Source organism: Mastacembelus armatus, chromosome 19, assembly GCF_900324485.2.
Source record: "Mastacembelus armatus chromosome 19, fMasArm1.2, whole genome shotgun sequence".
In the NCBI taxonomy this organism is placed as follows: Eukaryota; Metazoa; Chordata; class Actinopteri; order Synbranchiformes; family Mastacembelidae; genus Mastacembelus; species Mastacembelus armatus.
This window is the reverse complement of record NC_046651.1, coordinates 8494256-8517011: the sequence shown is the minus strand read 5'-3', so window position 1 is coordinate 8517011 and position 22756 is coordinate 8494256. Positions and strand designations below refer to the sequence as shown.

Sequence of the window (22756 nt, the reverse complement as noted above, 5' to 3'; positions counted from 1 at the left end):
TCCAGTTACAGAGGCCTTAACTCAAAGGTCACAGGCTTTATCTCCCCATCAGTCAGCACACACCATCAACAAAGCTCCATTTTCTCAGGCATTAAACTCTCATTTTAATCAGGTACTTCCTGTCAGTGTCAGTCTCTGAATATAGTGGTATATGTCACTGAACCACAGATTATTGTTGCAGTTCTATTAGTGACAGCAGTGTGACAGTCATGACTTCTGCAAGTGTCCCTTAAAACTAGTAGTTTTAACAGTCGTTTCCTACGTTAGGTATATGTGGTTACTAGACTATAAATACTTATTCCTCTTTAAGGTCCCAGGGATCTGCTGGAGCCTATCCCAGCTCTCTTTGGGTGAAAGGCAGGGGTCCACCCTGGACAGGTCACCAGTCCATCACAGGGCCACATAGAGACAAACAACCTCACACACTCACACTCACTCCTATGGGCAATTTAGAGTCACCAATCAACCTGACATACATGTTTTTGGACTGTGGGAGGAAACCAGAGTACCTGGAGAAAACCCACACAAGCACAGGGAGAATATGCAAGCTCCACACAGAAAGGCCCCTGATGGGTTTCAAACCAGGAACCTTCTTGCTGTGAGGCAACAGTGCTAACCACCAATCCACCATGCTGCCCCTGTAACTAGACGAACCGAGCTAAATATTAAACCTCTAGCCAACATATCCAGAGTAGGCTGCTATATAAGGTTTGAATGATCAAACAACAAAATTATACAGTATCTCATATGTATATGATTATTTTTAGTTTTTTGTGTTTTTAGGTCTTAAGGTGGGTCAGTAACTAATCCAAAGTGTGGGTAATAATGAACATAATGCATTGATTATTGCACAGGAAAACAGTACAATATGTTAAAGTCTGGTGGGAAAACTTCCAAGTGTGATTACAATGGACAGTGTGGGTAATGTTTACAGTTCACCTTCCAGTCTATGTCTAAATAAACTTGGCTAACCTGAGTACGCCTTTTGTTAACAGGATGATAAACTGAGTCAAATGCTTTTGAATACTTTTTAACCATTAATGCAGAGATGAAGAGCTCCAGTTGCAAACATCCACAGGTCAGATGATCCATGCTGATGAGGAGCCAGAGCCAATCACTTGATTATGCACCTTTGATCAATGTTCATCAATGAAACGCAGCCTTTCACTGTTATGGGGGAGAACTGACCTCAGATCGAGTCTGATAGCCAGAGAAGCCTAACCAGCACACAGCATTCACTTCTCTCACAGATTTCCCACAGGAGTTCCCTTGGATGAGACTTATTTTAAAATCCAGGACATTTTCAGTTTGATCACAGAAGATTTAAATGTGCTGACGTGGTGTGAGACTGTTACAATGGATCAGCATAATAACTTTATTGTTTTCTGTGATGAGGATGTACCACCACGACTTTTTGGTGATTTTTCCTACACCCAGGATTGTAGGCCCTTCACAGGAAACCCTGGCTGCCCTGTCAGTGATAACAACAACGAATCAAGCGATTTGAAAAGCTCTAGCGCCCATTCTCACAGTGACCCCAACAACAACAACTCTGAGGATGATCAGAGCGAACTGGTTGTCAGGGACAGTTTTTACACAGGTAACGTTAAAAGCCTTTTAAAATCCAGTCAAAACAGCAATAATCCAGGACTATCATCTAGTGGGAACAGGAACGTGAGAAGGAAGAAGAGTGTGTCCTTCGATGATGATGTCTTGGTCTACCTGTTCGATCAGGTACTGATTTTCTGTTGTCATGACTATTTTTGCTTGGTGGGTTTTGTTTCTCATTGGGAATCCGAGGGTTAAATACTCACTGATCATGCTACTACTACTTAAAATCAAGACTGTTTCCATTTGTTATTCTTTTTAGGAGAGTCCCACCTTGGAGCTGCACCCTGAGGCCTGCACATCTCTGCCAAGCAAATGTTCCCACAGCCTGCCTGATGTCACATTAGAAGCTAGTGGTACTATATTTTAAAAAAAACATATAAGTATAGTTTTTTTCCCATATAAGTATAGTTTTATCAAATCAATTACAATATATAAAATTTGTCACATCTTAATCACTGACCTTTGCCAGTAAAATGCTACTGGGACATTAATGCATCAGTACTAATAATTGGCCATTTTACTAATAATTACTGTATTTTACTTATAACATGTAATATGGCAGCTGTTAAGTGAAGGAATACTTTTCCAAAATTCTGTGTACCATATACATTACTTTTATTCTCTTCCTGCCAAAACATCCAGCAGACTTGAAGCAGGACGCTGGATTAAGATGTCAAGGAAGTTAATTCAAAAATCAAGAGTTATTATTAATAAAACACAGGTTTTAAAGGAAATACTTCAAATATTTAATAGTGGCTGGAATTTTTTCTTTTTTTTTTTGCATACTGGTGCTATAGATTTTATTCTAAACCAACCTGACCATGTGTAAAAAATGTCTTTCCTCACACTGTGACAATTATCCCCTCAATGTAACAAGATCGGGGGGGGGATGTTACAAGGGATAGTAAACGTGAATGTTTCTAAGTCCACCCAAACTCAGATGCCCCAGGCTGCTGACACTTTATTGTCATTAAGTGAGTGTTTGTGTGTGTTGATTTTGCCTGCAGGCTTGGAGTGGGAAGACGACTTCTCTGCTTTGGAGATAAACTGTCATTTTCGGTGTGTCAGACACCCTCAGCGCTGCACCGCTTCCCTGCCAAAACAGAGCTGGACTTCTTTATCCAGGCCAGAGCGCTTCGTCCTGCCCCAAACCTGCCTGTTCCTCACCCATGTCACTGAGTCAGATCTTGAACTGTGAGGTAGAGTTTTTAAAACACAAACACAGACACACACACACATGTTGAGTTGCAGGTCACATACGCAGACTTTCTAATACACTGTCTGCCGTCAGCCAAAGGCCACCTCACTGTCTCCATGGTCTAACATGACATCCACACTTGTTTTTCTTTCAAACAGCCATCCTTGGTCTCATGGAAAAACTGACTAATGGTCCAGATCCTGTCCTCTTCACCTCTGATGAGTCAGAGATTTTAATAGTCATGTCTCTTTCTCTCTCTCTCTGTCCCAAATGGATTCAAAGCACCAACCATTTATGACATCACAGCCACGCAGGACGGTGTGACACTGCATTCAGCTTTCACAGTTGTTGGTATGACACAGTCATTAGTTATGTGATAAAACAGGCAGTTTCATAACAGTGCAGTTATCTTTCCATCTGCAGACCTCTTTGGAAGCTGCTCTTTATGCCCAGGCTGTGTGCTTGAACCTGAGCTGAGAAACAGAGACATAAAATGCTGTCAGATACAACGTTGATGAGTTAAATCAGTTTGAAATGTGGCTGCAATCTCATTTTGTCTTTAAAATGTTACATTCAGCAATTTCCAGGCCACTCTTGTCAAGAAACAAAAGTATATATGCTGTTTATACAGTTTGTTTTGCTCAAACAGAGCATACTTGCAGAGTCCCTGTTTGCTTGCCTCATTACTGAAGTGTATCCAGCTCAGAGTTTATCGACGGCTGTGACTAAATAAACAGTGAGAGCCTTAGGGCCAGTGGAAGCAGAAACTGAACAAACTAAAAGTAGTAGATAATGTTTCCACAGAGCCAGCATCAGCAAGGTTTGGTTGATTAGATACAGTGTACGTGAGGAGGAAACCTGGCAGGACCAGTCTTAGTGTTCACACACACACACACACACACACACACACACACACACACACACACACACACACACACACACACACACACACACACACACACACACACACACACACAGGAGCTGTTCAAGGACACTAAAACCAAAATCCAACTGAAAAACTTTCTTCTAAGAGCTGGGAGCTTCACACCTGTATGTTATTGTTGCTGTAACAAGTGTGATGTTTATTCAGCGTCAGTGTTGTTACTCACAATATATTTACACTTAACTTACATGGTTTGACCAAAATCATAAAATCTGCTGTAATGTAACTTTATGGCAAAGTTATATTTATTACTGTACCCTAATAATATTATTTCAGTTATCCATCCATTCATCCATCCATCTTCTTCCGTTTATCTGGGGCCGGGTCGCGGGAGCAGTAGCCTAAGCAGGGATACCGAGACTTTCTGTTCCCTGGACACTTTTCTAGGAGGACACTGAGGCGTTACCAGGCTAGCTGAGAGACATGGCCCCTCCAGCATGTCCTGGGCCTTCCCCGGGGTCTCCTCCCGGTGGGACATGCCCGGAACACCTCCCCAGGGAGGTGCCTGGGAGGCATCTGGAACAGATACCCGAGCCACCTCAGCTGGCTCCTCTCGATGTGGAGGAGCAGCGGCTCTACTCCAAGCTCCCCCTGGGTGACCAAGCTCCTCACAATATCTCTAAGGGAGCGCCCGGCCACCCTGCAAAGGAAGCTCATTTCAGCCGCTTGTATCCGAGACCTTGTCCTTTTGGTCATGACCCAAAGCTCATGACCATAGGTGAGAGTAGGAACGTAGATTGACCGGTAAATCAAGAGCTTCTACCAGAAAAAGGTGGCTTGCCATCTCCAGGCCGGTGGAGAGATCCTGCCTCAGGTGGAGGAGTTTACGTATCTTGGGATCTTGTTCACGAGTGAGGGAAGGATCCCAGCCGCTCAGTTGCAAACCACCCCAATGCACCCTTGAGAGGGTATAGAGCTGGTCCAGTGTTCCACATCCAGGTGAAAACCGCATTGTTCCTCCTGAATCCGAGGTTCAACCACTGGCCGGATCCTCCTCTCCATCACCCTGGCATAGGGAAAACTTTTCCTGCAGGGAAACGACCCTTTCATTCAGGGGGGAAAACTGAGCTGGGAAGCTATGAGCAAGCCCACACCAGCTCACCGCCTCTCACTGCGAGCAACTCCAGAGTAGAAGAGAGTCCAACCCCTCTCAAGGAGTTGGGTTCCAGAGTCCAGGCTGTGCATGGAGGCGAGCCTGACTATCTCTAGTGGATACCGCTCAACCTCCGGCACAAGCTCAGGCTTCTTAACCCCCAGTGAGGTGTCCCTAGAGCCAGGTTCAGCATCCAGGGATGGAGGTCCCCACCCTCGACCACAGCCTGATCCACAGAGCACTGGCCCCTTATGGATCCTCCTGTGGGTGGTGGGCCTATAGAAAGGCGGCCCCATGTCACTCTTTCGGACTTTGCCCGGCTGGGCCCCATGGGGCAAGATGCAGCCACCAGGTGCTCGCCAACGGGCCCCAACCCCAGGCCTGGCTCCAGGGTGGGATCCCGGCTTCACCATACCGGGCAGCGTCATGGTCCTTGCTGTTCTCTTCATAAGGGGTCTTTGAACCGCTCTTGGTCTGGTCCGTCACCTAGGACCTGTTTGCCTTGGGAGACCCTGCCACGGGCATATAGCCCCGGATAACATAGCTCCTAGAAAAAGGCACTCAAACCCCTCCACCATAATAAGGTAGTGGTTCAGGGAGGGGTATATCAGTTAAGTTCATCAATAAGTTTAGCGCTGGTCTTCACAAATGCAGACATCACTGTGAAAATGATGTCTACAGGCATTGGAAGATTATCTACTGTGTTCAGTTTGACATTAATAGCATTAACAACCCTTTCTTTTTTTTAACATAATGCGGCTTTTCTGACACACTTATGGAGAGAAACTAATTTAGTTTCTAATTTTAGTTTGATTAGTTTGACTCATTTTAGGTTGATTAGCTATAAATTTTATTTGCTATGTGTTCTACAATTTTGTTTTTGTGTCATTTCTGTCTGTTATGATTTTAATTGTTAGGGAGCAAAGAAGAAATTATTTTTATTATTATCTGATGTTAAACATACATAAAGGTCTGGTCTATCTGAATGAAATAGACATCATGATTAAACTGTATCAATAGTTTATACATCTGAATGACATGCCTCCACAGTATTTCTATTTCTTTTCTCCACTATCTATCACAGCGGGAAAGGCTCACAAATAATCCCAACTATAAACAGTCGCCTCTGGGCCTAAACAAAGTGGGATTACATCTATGTAAGGAAGGGGTGTGATGGTGATTATTCAGAAAGGTTAATTATGGGAGTTTACTCCATCATTCTTTGCTTGGTTTAGTGTGACATCGTTTACTGTACTCTTTTACTACTACAGAAGTACGGCAGGGTGAAAAAGTTTTAAGCAGTGTGGTAAAAAGTAAATAAAGAAACATAGTTAAAATGGGACCTGATTCCTTCTTCTGTACATTCAGGCGTTGCCTGGGGGATTGTATTCAAATGAGGCAGTGGAAGGTGATAAGCCAAAATGGAAATTATGTAAACTGCTTGGAGATAAAGAAGTGGACGAGGTACTAAAATGCGGGAACTTGTCTGTTTCACTTTACTCCTTACACCAGGCCACAAATAGATCGGTTCACCTCTGCTGCTTAGACCTGAAGAATAAAATACTACACTTCTCTTTGGACTGCTGTGTCATAGAGCAGTGACTCATGTTTAAAGTAGGCAACACATAACCAAACATTTACATTTGTAAGCTGAAAGTTTAACTTAACCAAGAATATTTGGAAGCAAATATGCAAATGAATTATATGTTTGGTGCTTTTTTGCATGAGTGGTCATGTTTTATGCTTTTTATCTGCATATACCACCTACACTCAGTGTTGGGAAGTAACTACAAAGTACATTTTAATTAACTGCTGTACCTAATTAAAATTCTGAGGTACTTGTATACTTTTATACTTTATCTCAATAATATTTCAAAGGGAAAATGTTGCGTGTTTACTTGCAGTAAGCCTGCTGGTTATTTTTTAGAATAATATTTCACATAAAACACAAACAATGTGACACATTGTTATAGGACTACAGATCCAGCTACAATGCATCAATAATCCTAATCTGAGAATACAAATACAGAGAGGAGCCACGCAGGACTTTTACTTGCATTAGTGTATTGTTTTAGTGTAGTGTTGCTACTTTCATCTCATCAAAACTAAATGCTAGCAAATAATAATAAGTTCGAAAACCTTTTGTGAATGCATTTATTATGTGTTGGATACAGGCCTCCCTTGCACTCTGCAGTATTTATTAAGACTACATCATTCTGTAAGGCTCTGACACTGTGCTCCTGCTGGAGGGAGTGGAGCTGCTCTGTGATTGGCTGCTCAGAGCGACGTGTACCTCAGTCCTCTACAGGTAGCCCATATGTGACAGTTGCTGTTATCTGTGTGATCGTGCTGCACGGCGCTGCGCCTGCTCCTCTCTCTGCCTCTTTGCTTGAGATGATGGTGTTTCTATTGCCCCGCTGCATGGTAAACACTCAGGAGGAGGAAAGTTGGTTGTAACTTCCGAGGTAAGCGCTGTTACTTCATGTTTGTTGCGTTTCGATCGCTTTCAGTTGCTGCCATGTGTGTATCATTTACTACAGCGAATGAGTTTTGCCTGTTTATCGCACATCAGTTACCACCATGCCTTCCCCTGACTCTGGTTAGGGAAATATAGAGGAGCAGGGAAAACGCTTAAGGTATGACGATGAATAAGATATCCATCCTCGTTTTATTATTTTGTTTTTTTTTATTTTATTTTTTATTGTGCACACTATCTTATCAGTTTTAATTTAAGCGCAACTAAAGCTACAATATATTTGCACATGTAATAATGAGATCAGGATGTTTGTTTACTGGTTTATTGGATAATTTGTCCTAAAGCTACTGGTTGAAATGAAGTCAAAGAGCATTGGAGGTGAATAAGCTGCTACTGCTGCTGAGTGTTGGCCGCTCTCACTGTTTTTGTGAGTGTAACCTTGAAATGGGCATTATCTTAGGACTGTTGGGATAAGAGGCGTAGATTAACAGACCAACATCATGGAGTTTTCACACTGCCAGAGGCTGATTAGATATACAGCAGGATGCAAGGCAGTTTGAATTGGAGCGAGGCTTATGGGGTGCCCTGGCTTGAAAGAGAGAAAACTGCAAAAGAAGTAGCCCCATACTGGTTTCATGTTAAAATACCACTTTTGTAGTACTATTTGTGTAGTACTATTTCTCTCATGTTCCTGTCTTGCCTTTCAGGCCTGTCGAAGCTGTGATCTGAGAAACAGGTGAAGGAGGCAGCAGGATGAAGTCCAAAGGGAAGGCTGTGAAACAATCCACGAGGACCTGGTCTGACCCAGAGCCAGAACTTGAACCGGACACAGAACCAGAACCTGGCTCCAGTGAACAGGAAGGCTCAGAGGCCTCGGTCCACATTGGCGGCTCCTGGAGGGGGTCTCTCAGGAGCGGGAATGGCAAGCGCCAAAGAGGAGTGGGTGGAGGCCGGAGGCGCAGACAACATGGCTCCAGCACCAAAGAACGCAGCATCAGGCGACTGGAGAGCAACGAGCGGGAACGCCAGCGCATGCACAAACTCAACAATGCCTTCCAAGCTTTGCGTGAGGCCATACCACACGTCAAGACTGACAAGAAGCTGTCCAAGATCGAGACGCTGACCCTGGCTAAGAATTACATCAAAGCCTTGACCACTATCATCCTGGACATGTCAGGGGCCTGCCTGCCTGCTGGTGGGGTCCCGTCAGATGACAGTGCTGCTAAGCTGCTCCAGTGCTACCAGCAGCACCTGGAGGAGGAGGGGGAGGCTGGGCTCACCCAGTACCTCACCCACATGCACAGCTTCAGCCAGCGAAGCTAGCAGTGGCTACATGGTGGGGTCCAGAAGAGACACCACAGGGCTGGCCTGCATTGTGGGAAGTGGTGGGTGGATTTTTAGGGCCAAAACTCAAATGATGTGCAGTTCCTACAGTCACACTACTCTAGGATCTGGTCAAAAGTGGTGTTTTCTCTAGGATCTGGGTTCCAGATCATAGACCTTTAACAATAAACCCATGCTTGAACATAGCAAGAAGTGGGCTGACTATAATATGGAATGATTTGGGGGCCATTCACCAGGCAAAGACTGAAGACTGGACAGTGACAACTATGGACCATGGTAATGAACAGCCTCATTTGTTGTTCTCAGAAAGTAAGGGCTAATCTTTTGCCATTTTGTCTCTTTTGATTTCTCATCACCTATTGACATTTGAGCCGGGGCAGGGTCTTGTTCTCTTTTATGTTATCTTGTGATCTTGTGTGTTTTCTGTTGAGAAACCTGCTGAATGTGGCCTCTAGTCATAACTGTCACATCCAGGAAGGAAGAAAGCCAAGCAGCACCATATTAACATGTTGAAACCAGAGTGTTTGCTCATTTTCTCACGATGGTGATCTGCCACTAACTCGAGAACATGATTTACTCGTCTTACAGACTGTGCACCCATGCAGTAGCTAGAAGGCAGAGATAATCTTTGTGTATGTTATTTGACTTTCTGTGTCTCCATGTTCTTATGTAGGACACAGTAGGAAAAATTAAACAAACAAAAAAAAAAAAGGTCTATCTGAGAAGTTATCAATAAACACATTTATTTATTGACACGGACTGTTGTTTTGACCAAGCACAACACTTGAGAATTGTACAGAACCCCACAATGTCAACAACACTACACAGTATGACGTTATTCACAGATAAAGTACATCTCTGTACACTTTCAAATGCATAATATTTAGACCCCAAAATATGGGTTAAGTTGTGCATCCATTAATACAAACCAAATGCAACTCATTGTATACGATTTAATGAAAAACTACATTTATAATTAATTACTCTTTGTCAAGTCTACAAGGACTATTCCACTTAAGGACAGAATTATTGCAACAACCACTATATTTACTATATAATATTAATATTTTAATAATTTCTAATAAAAATAGTGTTTCTTTTTTTTCTCCCTGCTCAGTCATTCTAGTACCATCAGACCAAAGGAAGTAGATATTACGGAAATTCTCCACATTCTCCTGAGAAAGAGGAAGGTTCAGTTTTAGCATTTCAACCACCAGTAATCTTATGCCTCGTTTACAATTGCACATACAGCAGTCAGTCCATGACAATAACAGAATTTTTTTTTTTTTTTTTTTTGAAAATAACATCAAAATCTGTATAAAAACAGCAGTCAACCGTTTGTACAAGGCAAGCAGCAACCACCACCGGCAAACAGATGCTACATGCTAGCTCCAAAAACAAAAAAACACTCCATCTATAATGACAATAATGGGTTTTCTTTTTTTCCCATAATACATCAGTTGTTAATTTGATTTCTTCCAATGCAACTTAAACCATTACCACTAAGTAAGGCTTCCAGTAAAGTATGTTTCAGGGTCCTCACTGTCATATTCTATCACATTCCTTGCGATATTACATAGTTGGATTTTTTAGGCTATAAAAACACACACAGATGCTGCGTCAGTGGTATGTAGTTAAACAGTGGTGTGTCTGATTAACAGAGAATAAAAGCAAACTAGATCAAACTTTTTCCAAATACCATTTTTAAAAAAAAAAAGCAGCCTGATACTTGAGCAGCAACTGTAATTTAAATACATATTTTCCATATTTAAATAAAACATCACCCTTCCAACTTCATCTGGACCTCCAGTGTGGTTGTCTATGCACAGAAACCATTCAAACCAACATCACATCTTCATGTACAAACGAGAAAAAAAAAACAAAACACAAAAGGCAAACAGGAAAAAACAGACAAATAAAAGATGCATCTGCCCATACCAAGGAGATAAATGCTTGAAGAACTGCCTTCAAAGGGTTCAGAGCAGTATTTATCAGAGATTTTTCTAATTGTTCAAAAGTTACAACTTCCTGTCATATTGATTCCAGTGCCTGCTAAAGTCTGGAGCTGAATCAGCACGGCAGCTACTACAGAGTTAAGAGTAGATGTGGTTTGTACTACATGTACTACAAAAGGTAATATGGTTATACAAAAGGTAATATGGTTTACGATGGCTATGTACAATGTGTGTTTATGCACGTCTAACATTCCACAGCATTCCCATTGACCTGCGGGTGGCTGACTGGGCTCTGAGGGGCAGGAGCAGAGGGGTCTGTTAAAGAGGGAAGACAGGTATGGGGTGGCTCCATGGAGTTCCCCCTCACTGTGATGTGATCCCATCCACCCTAAAAGACAAGAAAGCCAGAGAGAGAGACAGACAAATCAGCTCCAGGCCCTTACTAAACCTGTTTACCAAAGAACCGCATTTCGGCTCATATCCTCATCACATTAAGTCACATTTTTATTGCTTTTATCTTTTGTAGTTTGCGCATGGCGCCTACATGACTGTGACTGTGGTGGCTACTTGTCAATGGAAATGAAACCTCAAAAGATTCATACAGTTTAGCTTCTTTGGTGCCTCACCCCAATGCCGTAATCCCATGACTGTCCTTTGGGCTCCATGGGCTGAACTCCAGTTCGATGGCACACTGTCCCACAGCTCAGACTGTGGCTGCCCTGCACCTTGTCGGCGATGATCCACACCTACATCCCCACAGTCACAAAATAATAAATATCACCCATCCTAACTATTGCAGGTTAGAAATCTAGAAACTGAATTCTGAAAAACTGCTAAACATGCTACAGTGTGCTCATGTTTACCAACCCTGTATTTCTATCATGTCTCACACATATCATATAAATGCTGATATACCAAATATGATGTCTATCATATCCACATTTGTCATTTTGCTTCAATTCAGACAGTAATGAAAGCTGATGTGTGAATGAGTCCCGTGTTTCAGTACTGGTCTGCTGGTACTGACCTGGTCCAGAGGCCCTACAGAGACTTTCCGGACATTATTGGAGATGTGTTCCCAGGTGGAGCCCTGAGGGTAGCTGGGTGTCACACCCTGCCGGTACCAGAGGTTACCTGAACAGGAAATATCCATGGCACAAAACTGATCAGACATGGTCTACTGAGAAATATGAAGTCCCTCAAAAATAGGGTATAGCAGGTGAAAGTAAATGTAATTTGTAAATACAATGGCAGCAACTTTACCATTTTCATCTACAGTGCAGACTGATGTCCTCCCAACAGACACCTGCTTTAACTTCTGTTTGGGTGGGGAGGGAATATGGTACCAGCAGTCTCCTGCAGAGGGAGGCATTATACTATGTAAATGAAGAACATGTCTGCAGCATCAGGTCTAGTTTGCTACCTCCACTTATAATTACATTAATCAAAATGTCTGTGGTCCAAAGACCAGAACATCTGACCTGCAGGGCTCTGTGGAGAGACAGATCCCCTGTAAAAGGCAGAGCCATCTTTAGCGATGGCCCAAACCTGGCTGACACTACCGATGGAGATGGACTTGAAAGGCTGGTCAGTTCCCACGTGGAGCCATGAGGATCCCTGACAGACCAGTGAGCGGAAGGATGTTACAACAATTACCTCACATTAAATTGTTAATGTTGGAGTTGCTTTTTCATTGTTGATGTTTAGCTAATTATCCACAGAACTGAACATAATATTCTTCTGCACATATGTCATATGTATAAATAACATTTTTTATCATATACATGTGGGAAATTACAGTGAATGTTAATGGCAGTTTCATCAAATGGTGTCAAACCTGTTCATGGGGTGTTGCCTGCCTGCATATTAACTATGTGACTCACAGCTGGTGTCTGTGCGGTGACTCCCAGTCGGCAAAGCACATCTCCCTTGTTGCTGATCGCCCACACAGGAACCGCATCCACGCTGCTCTGAGCTGCAGACGGCAGGATGGCCACGTCACTCAGTGGGATGGGCGGGATTTCTTGCCAGGGTCCAGTAGTGGTCAATTTACACTTCCTGTGCAGGAGGAAGATTCAGCGCTCATGTATTAATATATTCTGAATCTCTGGTCTGTCTCCTTTTGTCGAATAAATAAATGACCCTGACTAAAACGGCAAAGACCAAATCTGTCGAATGGAGTGACTACTTCAGACCACTGTGTACCTCCTGAACAAATACCGCAATATGCCACAGGTGCGTTTTTAAAGTACCTGGCCCATCGTCTGCGACGTACAAAGTCCTTCATCGTTTTATATCCATGATATGACCTGCACAAAGAGATGGGGGAGAGGAAGGGAGAACGGTATGAAGGCAGACTAGTTTGTACCAGCAGACACAGCAGATGGGTTTGAAGAACGGCAAATGAAACCTACGCTGGAAAATCAGCCGCATACTGCCAGCCCTCTCTGTCTGTCCCTCCAGAGACACTGTAGTCGACAGTCCAGTCAGACACCTGGAAACAACAAATATGAGAAGTGAAACAAATGTTTGCCTCCACACCTTGTCCATGAAAATTCAAGATCAGATCACCAACAGAGATCTGTGATCCCTGTGTGCAGCTCTGCTTACCCATGTCCACTGAGGGGAGGGAGGTTTGGTACTTGTTTTTGTGCACTCATGTAGACCTGATGCATCACTCCACATGTAGCGGTCTGTAGGCAGACCTCTAAAACAAAGCAAACACCTTTACATAAGTCATGACTGACTTTTCCATTAAAATAAACTCAATTATCAAAACCATGTGCTGTAGTAGTAATGTTCGGATTTGTTGCTTAGGTTTAGATAAATGGTGAAAACAAAAAAGATAAAATAAAGGTAATTTTTCTCTGCTTATGTAAAAACTCATCACCATAACATCACTTTGAATATACTTGAATATACTTTGAATACAAATACTGTGGGAAAATACAAACTCCTCAACTTCCTACAAACTTTTCAACTTGAATCTGAGGCTGGCCTGGAGAGAGTATGCTACCTGTTGGTGTAGCCAGTGACCGGGTTCCACCTCTGGTTCTCATAAATGTAGACACTCTTGACATCTGTCTGGGTGTAAATATTGTCCGTGCTGCTGGCCAGGCCCTGGAAGAAGCCCCCTCCGTAGCCCCCAGTGTAGACCCAGGCAGCGTGGTCATAGCCAATCCCCCACACTATGCCAATACTGTTGCACTCAACTATACGTAGGTGACCACCAACCTGCCGCCAGAACCTGCACAAAACAAAGGTTTATGGTTGAATGGTTATGTAGAGAAGCATGACTTTCTTTCCCCAGCAACCAGTAATATATGTCAGTTTTCCTTACATCTGGTCACAGGGTGTAGAGTACGGTATGGCCTCCAGACCAGGAGAGGGCTCACTGACAAAGATGTCTCCTTTACAGGTGATAGACCAGATGGCCTGTTTGGAGGGAGGACCCTGGATCCCCCAAGAGTCGCAGCACGACACATTTAGCAACGCCAGCTATGTGCCGGGAGGGAGAGACACAGAAGAAGAAATAAAGAAAGAAAAAAGAAACTTAGATATGATAAAACCAACAGTAGTAACAGAACATGGTTGTTTATTGTTGGTGGGTGAAAATGTTGGGTAGGAGACACACATACCCAGTCATGCATCTCCAGCTCTGTGGCTGCTGCCAATCTGATTGGCCACCTTTGTTTGGTGCGCTCAGCAGTGTAGATTGCAAAAGTGTGTTTGGAGTCATTAAGCACAGGGACCAGGATGGTGACCTCGTTGACGAAGGCATGGAGGTACTGGAGGGAATGACAGCAGGGACGGACACAGTGAAAAAATTGGGGAGAATATATATATATATATATATATATATATATATATATATATATATATTTTAAAATACTGAATCATCCAAAAACTGTTTTTCTCACAAAGACATAAGAGACGATCACAAACATACACACTTCTTCCTCACCTTCTTTTCCTCATAAAAGTTGTAATAGATGAAAAGGATGCCGTCCTTGTTGCCGTCTGGTCCTGAGAACTGCTCCAAGGCAAAATGGACGTCTATCCACTTGTGTGGCTTCCAGTCTCTCCACCACTGCATGGTTCCCTTCTTTACCCACACAGACTGTAACAGAGTAGACGTTCAGGTTAGAGAGTTTGTAAATGAATAAATGAATGGAACATGGAAAACAGAAGGAAAACAAACCACCTAAAAGCAGAAAAACTGTGACAAAAGCAGGCAAATGAACCAAAAGCTTGAGTACATCCGTTCCTGCTGTTAGGCAGATCATAACTTGCCCTCTACTCTATGCACCTGTTCTATGGCTTGTTCATAATGTCGGAAATTATCAATTTCTCTCTTGGTCCTCTCGTTGAGCTGCTCAAAGATTTGTCTCCGCCATGCTGCCGTCTGGGCTGGGGCGACAGACAGACTCATGGGCTGAACAGATTGGATCAAAGCTGGAGGAAGACATAAAGAAACATCCGTAACTGGCATGAGTTAAAGCAAACGTAATGGACTGATGTTTCACCTTCACAACAACAGTTTCCCTGCAGACACGGATATTCCAGTATCCAAGCTCCACCTTCTGAGAGAGTATAAAGTGCAAATATTGAATTTCCCTTTGGGGATTAATAAAGATCATCTTATCTAGCCTGTGGACTTGTTTAATAATTATATTGTATCACTCTGTATCTGCCTTGAAGCTTGTAATAGTGTAATAGAACAACATATATTTAAGACACTAAACAGCCACTGGAGAGCTATCTTGTGTAACTCACATGAAGTGTTTGCAGAGCAGTTGAACCAGCTGAGCTGGGAGTGACCGTCCACAGAGCAGCCTCCTCCACTGACCCACGCCCACAGAGGGTGCTCATCTGCCCCATAGGGGTCCTCCATGGCCAGAGTGTATGTCGCCACCGATGACAAGCTGCAGGTATCAGCTGAGTCCAGCACTACTCCCGTCTGTGCATGCTGGCCCTGCGCCTCCTCCAGGTCCACATTACTCCACTGTGGGTCAGGAGGGCCACCAGACCGGCTGGGAGAAAGAGAAACTTTCACCTTTCCTTCTCCACTGATGGGCTCTTCCTCCAGAACAGCAGGAGCAGCAGATCCCATGTTTCTTGTCTTTGATGGATCTCGATCAGAGACGAGCGCAGAGATGAAGCTGTCGCTGGTGACCTTGGGGATGTGGGGTTTGGGCGTGTCAGTGGGCTCGTCAGAGGTGTGATCTACAGGGGCATCAGCAAAGGACTCTGGGACGGCAGAGGTGAGAATGCAGACAGCTCCATCTGTAGACCCTCTGTCTAATTCCCCATCATTCCCTACTGACTGAGCACGAGCTTCTCCAGAGAAGAAACAGCCAGCACTGTGACACAGAGGGACAGAAACAGCTAATGAAACATTTCATAGTGTGTATATGCTGACATGATGGGCTGAACTGAGAACTGCTCTCTCTAAACTCACTTCCTGCATCTGAACAGATTGGATCAAAGCTGGAGGAAGACATAAAGAAACATCCGTAACTGGCATGAGTTAAAGCAAACGTAATGGACTGATGTTTCACCTTCACAACAACAGTTTCCCTGCAGACACGGATATTCCAGTATCCAAGCTCCACCTTCTGAGAGAGTATAAAGTGCAAATATTGAATTTCCCTTTGGGGATTAATAAAGATTATCTTATCTTATTTTATCTTATCTTATCTTATCTTATCTATTTGGAAAAATTTCCAAAATTAGGAACATCCTGTCTCAAAATGATGCAGAAAAACTAGTCCATGCATTTGTTTCCTCAAGGCTAGATTACTGTAACTCATTACTATCTGGATGTCCTAATATCTTAATAAAAAGCCTCCAATTAATCCAGAATGCCGCAGCCAGAGTCCTGACAGGAACTAGCAAGAGAGATCATATTTCTCCTATATTGGCTTCTCTTCATTGGCTCCCTGTAAAATATAGAATAGAATTTAAAATCCTTCTTCTCACATACAAATCCCTTCATGATCAAGCTCCTTCATACCTTAAAGACCTCATAGTACCATATTATCCCAATAGACCACTTCGCTCTCAGAGTGCAGGCCTACTTGTGGTTCCCAGAGTTCTCAAAAGCAGAATGGGAGGCAGAGCCTTTAGCTATCAAGCTCCTCTCCTGTGGAACCAGCTCTCAGCCTGGGTTCAGGAGGCAGACACTCTCTGTACTTTTAAGGCTTCAGGCAACCCTGAACCATCCCTTAGTTAGTTATGCTGCTATAGGCCTAGACTGCCCGAGGACCATCGGTGCACTGAGCTCCCCTACCCTAACCCCCCCCAACCCCTTCTCTCCCACCTCATGTATATTCCACCATTGAATGTTACTAACCTTGTGCTCTCTCTCTCCCCTAGTTTGTGCTCTCTCCCTCCCTCTCTCTCTCTCTCTCTCTCTCTCTGTACCTTCTGCAGGTGTCCCTGGTCCTGGAGCTGTTTATCGCTGATGTGCAGTTACTGGCCCCACCAACTTGCAGTGTCTATTTGTTGTTTATTGTTGCTGTTCTTTTCTCTCTGCTCTATCCACTCACCCCAACCGGTCGAGGCAGATGGCCGCCCAAACTGAGCCCGGTTCTGCTGGAGGTTTTTTTCTTCCGTTAAAGGGAGTTTTTTCCTCTCCACTGTCGCCAAGTGCTTGCTCATAAGGGAATTGTTGGGTTTTTAGTTTTAGTTTTTGTAAAGTGCCTTGAGATGATTTGTATTGTGATTTGGCGCTATACAAATAAAATTGAATTGAATTGAAATGAAATTGAAAAGCCTGCCTCCAAAACAGTTTGAGCACTTGTTTTAATCAAGTCCAGGTATTACACAGAGATTATTTCCTTGTTTGTATTTCACATCTCCTACTGGTAATTATGTGCTTCACTGATATATGAGTGTGAATGATGAGTTAGCTCTATCTAAAATGCCCATTTTTTGTGTGTGTGTGTTGAATGTGTGTGTTCAGTGGGGCCCCTCCACCTCTGCAGGCTGTTTGTGCTGGCGCTGGAGTGGGATCGATCTCCATCTCGGGGAACACTGATAAGCTTCCAGGTTTTCCCACTCAGTTCACTGGAGGTCACTCCCTGTCTGAAGTACACAGCCCGATCCTCACAGCCGATACCCCACACCTGGACAAAACAGCAACAGGTTGTCCACATGCTACAGACTGGCACCATAAAAGTTGGATGCCAGTGCTAAAACTGTTCCCTTTTATGAAAAATATGACAGGAAATCACCTGGTCATTGAGCCCTATGTTGACCATGATCATTTCTCCAACCATGCTGATCCAGCCGGAACCACAGGGGTTATGGGAGTTCACGCCGCGTCTGAACCACACCTGGAGAAAGAGACGGGTGGACAGAGAATTGCTCTTCAGCTCAGACACTATGGTTAATACCAACTTATCTGAAGTTTGCCATAGCAACCTGTTTCTGTTCACTGACAATGAGCTGCCCCTACTGTAATAGTCCCCATTTAAAATAAGTCTTTGTGTCAGTCAGACAATAGAAAGTGAACAAACATAAAAGGTGTTAAATGTTCACAGCAACATTTTCATACTTTGTTGTCCTTTGTCACAGCCCACACAACACTGACTCCCACAGCTACATGTATGGCTCCCACATCAGGACTGGGGGAGTCCACCACAGTCCACAAGGTGCCTGGATGGCAGAGAATATTATTTTCAATACAGACAATAAGCACAGTTACACACAAATGACATCCTACAACTATGTTCACTGAAGCCTCAACATCAGTCTGAGCAACATGCAGCCAGTCATGGCTTACATCATCAAGATGTCATTTATGATTGCCAGTGAGACAGCGTACCTTGGGGAGAGTCTCGACTGATGCCCTCCCTCACAATGAGCTGCCCCTCCCACAGTACTGCCCACACCAGGTCCCCGGGGCCGCAGCTGATCTGGACCACCTCCCCGGGGATAGCCACCTCCTCCCACAAAGAGCCCTCTGGATTTTGGTGACAGATTCCCTCTCTGAACCAAATCTGGATGGAGAGAAGGAAAACGAGAAGTTAGATAATCAAGAATGATAGCAAGACAGCTGACTGGGGAAACAAGACTTGCATCAAGCAATGCAGATACACAGTTGTTTATTTGATGTGCCAAGACTATATACTGTTCTATACAAATACAGTTATTAAACGCTATATTTCACAGAACAAGACAAGTTTTATCAAATGCAGGTCAGCAAAAATTGGGTTGGACCAAGATATCCTTACAGTTACTCTGTCTAAAGTGTATTTCACAATAAGAAATATCAGAAAATGTGTCACTGCGTAAATATGACAACAGTAAAATACTGTTTTCTAAACTTTATTGACTTTATATGTAACTTACAAACTAATCAACACTTGTATGATATTGCCATAAATATCTAAGGCTGTGGTTGGGCGTGCGTGCATGAGTGCGAGCTGTACCTTGCCCTGCAGGGACACGGCCCACAGAGACAGGTGACCCCTGGGCTCCTCACTGATGTCCCACCCTCCACAGCTGATGTCGCTGAAAGGGTCTGGCAGAGTGGTCTGCTGTGAGGGGATCTGTCAGCACACAGGAAGAGAGACGCAGGTGAGCGAACTAAGAGGCTTCACACACACACAGTCATGTAAAATAACACTTACCTTAGCCCACGTGTCCATGGCTGTGTACCTCCTGTAGCGGAGCCATCGCCTGCGACGGACACAGGAGTTCCACTTCTTGTCTTTGGTGTAGGTGGCTGGGAAGTCGATGGCATAGGTCCATCCCTGCAAAAGTACATCAACCATTAAAAAAGGTAGTGTTAAAAATGATGGAGAAACTGATGGGGAAGTAGGAAGTGCAAGGGAAAGAAAATCGTCATCGGTCACATACCCCTTTCTCTGTCGGCTCGCCCTCAAAATTTTCATCCACGTACCAGTTGCCCTCCCACTCCCAGCTGCTGGAGGGAAGTCGAAAGCTGTCCAGAGGTTGGTGCTGCAGACCCGTGACATCACTCCACTGCCAGCGGTCGCTTGGCAACAACCGCTCTGAGAAACCATCAACAGGATTCCATCTCTGACAGAAGCACGGGCAGACGTGACATGTTAAACAAAACAAACAAACAAACATGACCTGTTCATCACACTATCCCTGACTGTCAATCCCAGTTCCTCCCAGTCTGACTAGGTCTGAAAAACTTACTCCCAAATGGCATTTTAATAAAATATGGGAGAAAATGAAAAAAAAAAAAAAACAGCACTGACACAACCTTATGGTTCACTCACAACAAGCATTCAAATCATAGTTTTCCCACATGCTTATAATGTATTTGCTAAGGCACAGCTGGCGGTCTGCTGTAGTTAGTAACACAGGAACTAGGAACCTGCTGTATAAGGAGGTTTCACTTGCTCACATGCACATAAATGTCAAAGGGGAACTGCCACACTTTTGATTTTACTTGAAGCACAGAAAACAAAAAAACGATCACAAAAATATATACAGGCATTTATTCTTCAATAAGAATACTCCAGGTGATCACAACAACCTAAGTGACCCACTTGATTCTCGTAGGTCTCCTCCTGGTAGCGGACGGGCAGGTCGGAAGCGTGGACGTTCAGGTAGATGTTGTTGTCGCAGGCGATGCCCCAGCAGCACTGCTGGGCCGCCGTCACCCGCTTGAACTCCATCTGGGCGTCACGGCACTGCTCCCATTGTTGCCCTGCCGTGGACAGGCTGTAGACCCGCCCGTACACATCCACTGCCCATAGCAGGGAGACGGGCATGGCTGCACCTGGAACCTGGGGAAGACGAGGGAAGATAATGTAGCTTTAAATATACAAAAGTGACGACGTCTCACGATATCAGGTACATAATCTGAACATTCAGTGCACTCCTAAATAGAATAACTATGATTTTTTTTTTTTTTTTTCGTACAAAACAACCAAGTTCAGATGAGAAAGTGAGGTCAAAATGCCACTACCTGACTGCACTGCTCATATCAACCTAATATTCCATTAGAATAATGTTATAAATCGATATGGATCAATTCATGCTGCTTATTAGATTATAGATTCTGTGATTGGATGGTATGTTTGCTATTTGGTTGACAGCACAGAGAAGGAGAGAGGACAGTGATGGAGACCAGGGGAGAGATCAGGGTTTAGTCACCACAGACCCATGCAGAGAGCATAAGGCTCACATGCACATTGTCCCTGGGGGCTGAGGACCCCTAAAAGCCTGATCCTCCAACTGACCCTGGACAGTACATACAGTAAACAATATGAGGCTTGCTAAAGTCTCATTTCCCTACAGCGCAGGTGATGGTGCAGCTGCTGAAAGGCTGCATTCAACAGACAGAGCAGGAATCAGCTGGGCCTACACACAAACACACTGAAGGTGCAGACAACGACGCAGCAGTGCATTTAACACAAATATCCTCCTTTTGTCGCTGTGTATTAGCGCTGATGGTAAATGACTGTGCAGTGTAGAAGCAGCTTTGGGCTCTAACCACAACACTCAGCTTGTTTTCGGTGCAGGCTTACAGGCTTAGCCCTCCAGAAATAGCAAATTAACAGCGTGCAAACGCACCAACCTTGAACTGCCTCGCATTAACCGGCACACGGCGCAGGTGGGACGTCCCCGCTCTTCATCCAGCAGCTGGAAATGAACGGGCAGCTGGTTGGGGCAGGCCGTGGGGTCGCTTTTCTCTCATAATTCACATCGTAATTTCTCTGCTGGGAGAAACAGGAAGTGCCGCTGTGATTGGCTGTTTACGCAGCGTGGAGGTGTTTGTAGCCGTGATCTCCAGCAGGGGGCGCTGCCGCCTCATGTTTCAGAGCAACAGACCTGAGGCTGGAAGAAGAAGAACAGACCAGTTTCTTACAATATAAAACATACTTTTCATAGTAAAACCAATGCATTAAAAATGAAGTGAAAATATACACATCTAATTTAGTTAATATAGTTTTTGCATATTAGTATTTTTTTTACATTTATTTTATAATATAAAAGCTAGCATCTTACAACCTGCTGTTATGTGCTGGATTGTCTCAGGGGCATCTTTGCACAGCCTGCACCTGGGGTCCTGCCTTAAAAATGATATCTTAAAAAATAGTACCCAGTAAGGAAAAGTACTGATTGAGCAAATGCTCCTTTTCACAATGTTACAATGTCAGATATTGGAGGCCCCAGAAGATAATAGTTTTGGTGTAGGACAAATGAACAAACTAGCCTTTTTAAAGGTGATCTTAGGTAGATATCTGACTCCAACCTCATCGGTCACAGAAATTAAAAATACCTGTGTGAGCGTGCAGGACTTTTACTCTACAATAATGCATCCTATTGTAAAGGTTCATTATACTGTATGTTTTATGTATGAAATCAAAGTGACCAGTAGTTGTCATGTAAATGTAAACAAACACACCATGCAATAACAGCCCATCATTATTATTCTAATATCATTAGATGTTATTGTTATTTATAATAATATATTATTATATTATATTAGTTAGTTATATTATTTATTAGATTAATATGGCAGATACATGTATAGATCCCTGTCTGTGCTCCAGGTCAGCCTTTGTTTAGGGAAACACATTTTGATGTCAAGTGTAACACAGTTAATCAAAGTGCTATTTGTGTTTGTGTTGACAAACTGCACAGTCCAATGAAAAATGTGTAGAAAGAAATTTATGCCTTGTTTGAAAATGAAATGATCGCTCTGACAAAGAATACTGGGGAAAAAAACATCCTAACTGAAAAATGAATACTACATATTTTTCAGGCAGGTAAAATAAATTCTCGTGGGGGTGCTGCAAGCTTGTGAATGAAACATAAACTGTTCGAGAAGTCATTCAGAAGACAACAAAAAAACTGATATTAAATGGAAACAATTTGTGCAGACTTTACTACATCATTGTGTTTTATTGAGAAAAAAAGACTACATTGGTCAACACAGTGGCAGGGTACTCTGAAGAAAGCACATGGCAATAACGATGTCAGTGTGATGGGTTGATGGGCACACATCAGTGGGTCCACAAGGATCAATAAACAGTTTCATCACTGAGTTCCTCATCATACACTTGCATCCTGAAAATACACATGCCAAAAAGTTTCTCACAAAATATTCAATATTTTTTAGATTTTAAAAAAATGGCCCACC

At 43.5% G+C, this 22756-nt stretch overlaps 2 protein-coding genes across 5 annotated transcripts; one reads left to right on the top strand and one right to left on the bottom strand.

Moving 5' to 3' along the window:
• Window positions 1-678: 678 nt before the first annotated feature.
• Window positions 679-9418, top strand: bhlha15 (basic helix-loop-helix family, member a15). Of its 3 annotated transcripts, XM_026315645.2 has the most exons (4): window positions 679-1734; window positions 1871-1964; window positions 2619-2810; window positions 8029-9418. In XM_026315645.2, exon 4 carries the CDS (start codon window positions 8075-8077, stop codon window positions 8642-8644), a length of 570 nt encoding a protein of 189 aa, XP_026171430.1. In that variant the 5' UTR covers window positions 679-1734; window positions 1871-1964; window positions 2619-2810; window positions 8029-8074; the 3' UTR covers window positions 8645-9418. The 3 variants fall into 3 exon arrangements, with proteins under 3 accessions (XP_026171430.1, XP_026171429.1, XP_026171431.1); XM_026315644.2 differs by lacking the exons at window positions 679-1734; window positions 1871-1964; window positions 2619-2810 and adding an exon at window positions 7177-7310; XM_026315646.2 differs by lacking the exons at window positions 679-1734; window positions 1871-1964; window positions 2619-2810 and adding an exon at window positions 7357-7481.
• On the bottom strand, window positions 9385-21340 carry tecpr1a (tectonin beta-propeller repeat containing 1a). Of its 2 annotated transcripts, XM_026316176.2 has the most exons (24): window positions 21188-21340; window positions 20154-20393; window positions 19489-19671; window positions 19260-19382; window positions 19059-19178; window positions 18452-18626; window positions 18182-18282; window positions 17859-17960; window positions 17602-17750; window positions 15397-15983; window positions 14930-15075; window positions 14585-14740; window positions 14259-14408; window positions 13961-14118; window positions 13637-13867; window positions 13231-13327; window positions 13035-13114; window positions 12873-12929; window positions 12504-12678; window positions 12102-12237; window positions 11884-11976; window positions 11648-11754; window positions 11247-11366; window positions 9385-11008 (listed from the first exon to the last, which is right to left on the bottom strand). In XM_026316176.2, the coding sequence occupies exons 2-24, from the start codon at window positions 20376-20378 to the stop codon at window positions 10865-10867; spliced, it is 3615 nt and encodes a 1204-aa protein (XP_026171961.1). In that variant the 5' UTR covers window positions 20379-20393; window positions 21188-21340; the 3' UTR covers window positions 9385-10864. The 2 variants fall into 2 exon arrangements, with proteins under 2 accessions (XP_026171961.1, XP_026171962.1); XM_026316177.1 differs by lacking the exons at window positions 9385-11008; window positions 11247-11366; window positions 12102-12237.
• Window positions 21341-22756: the final 1416 nt, after the last annotated feature.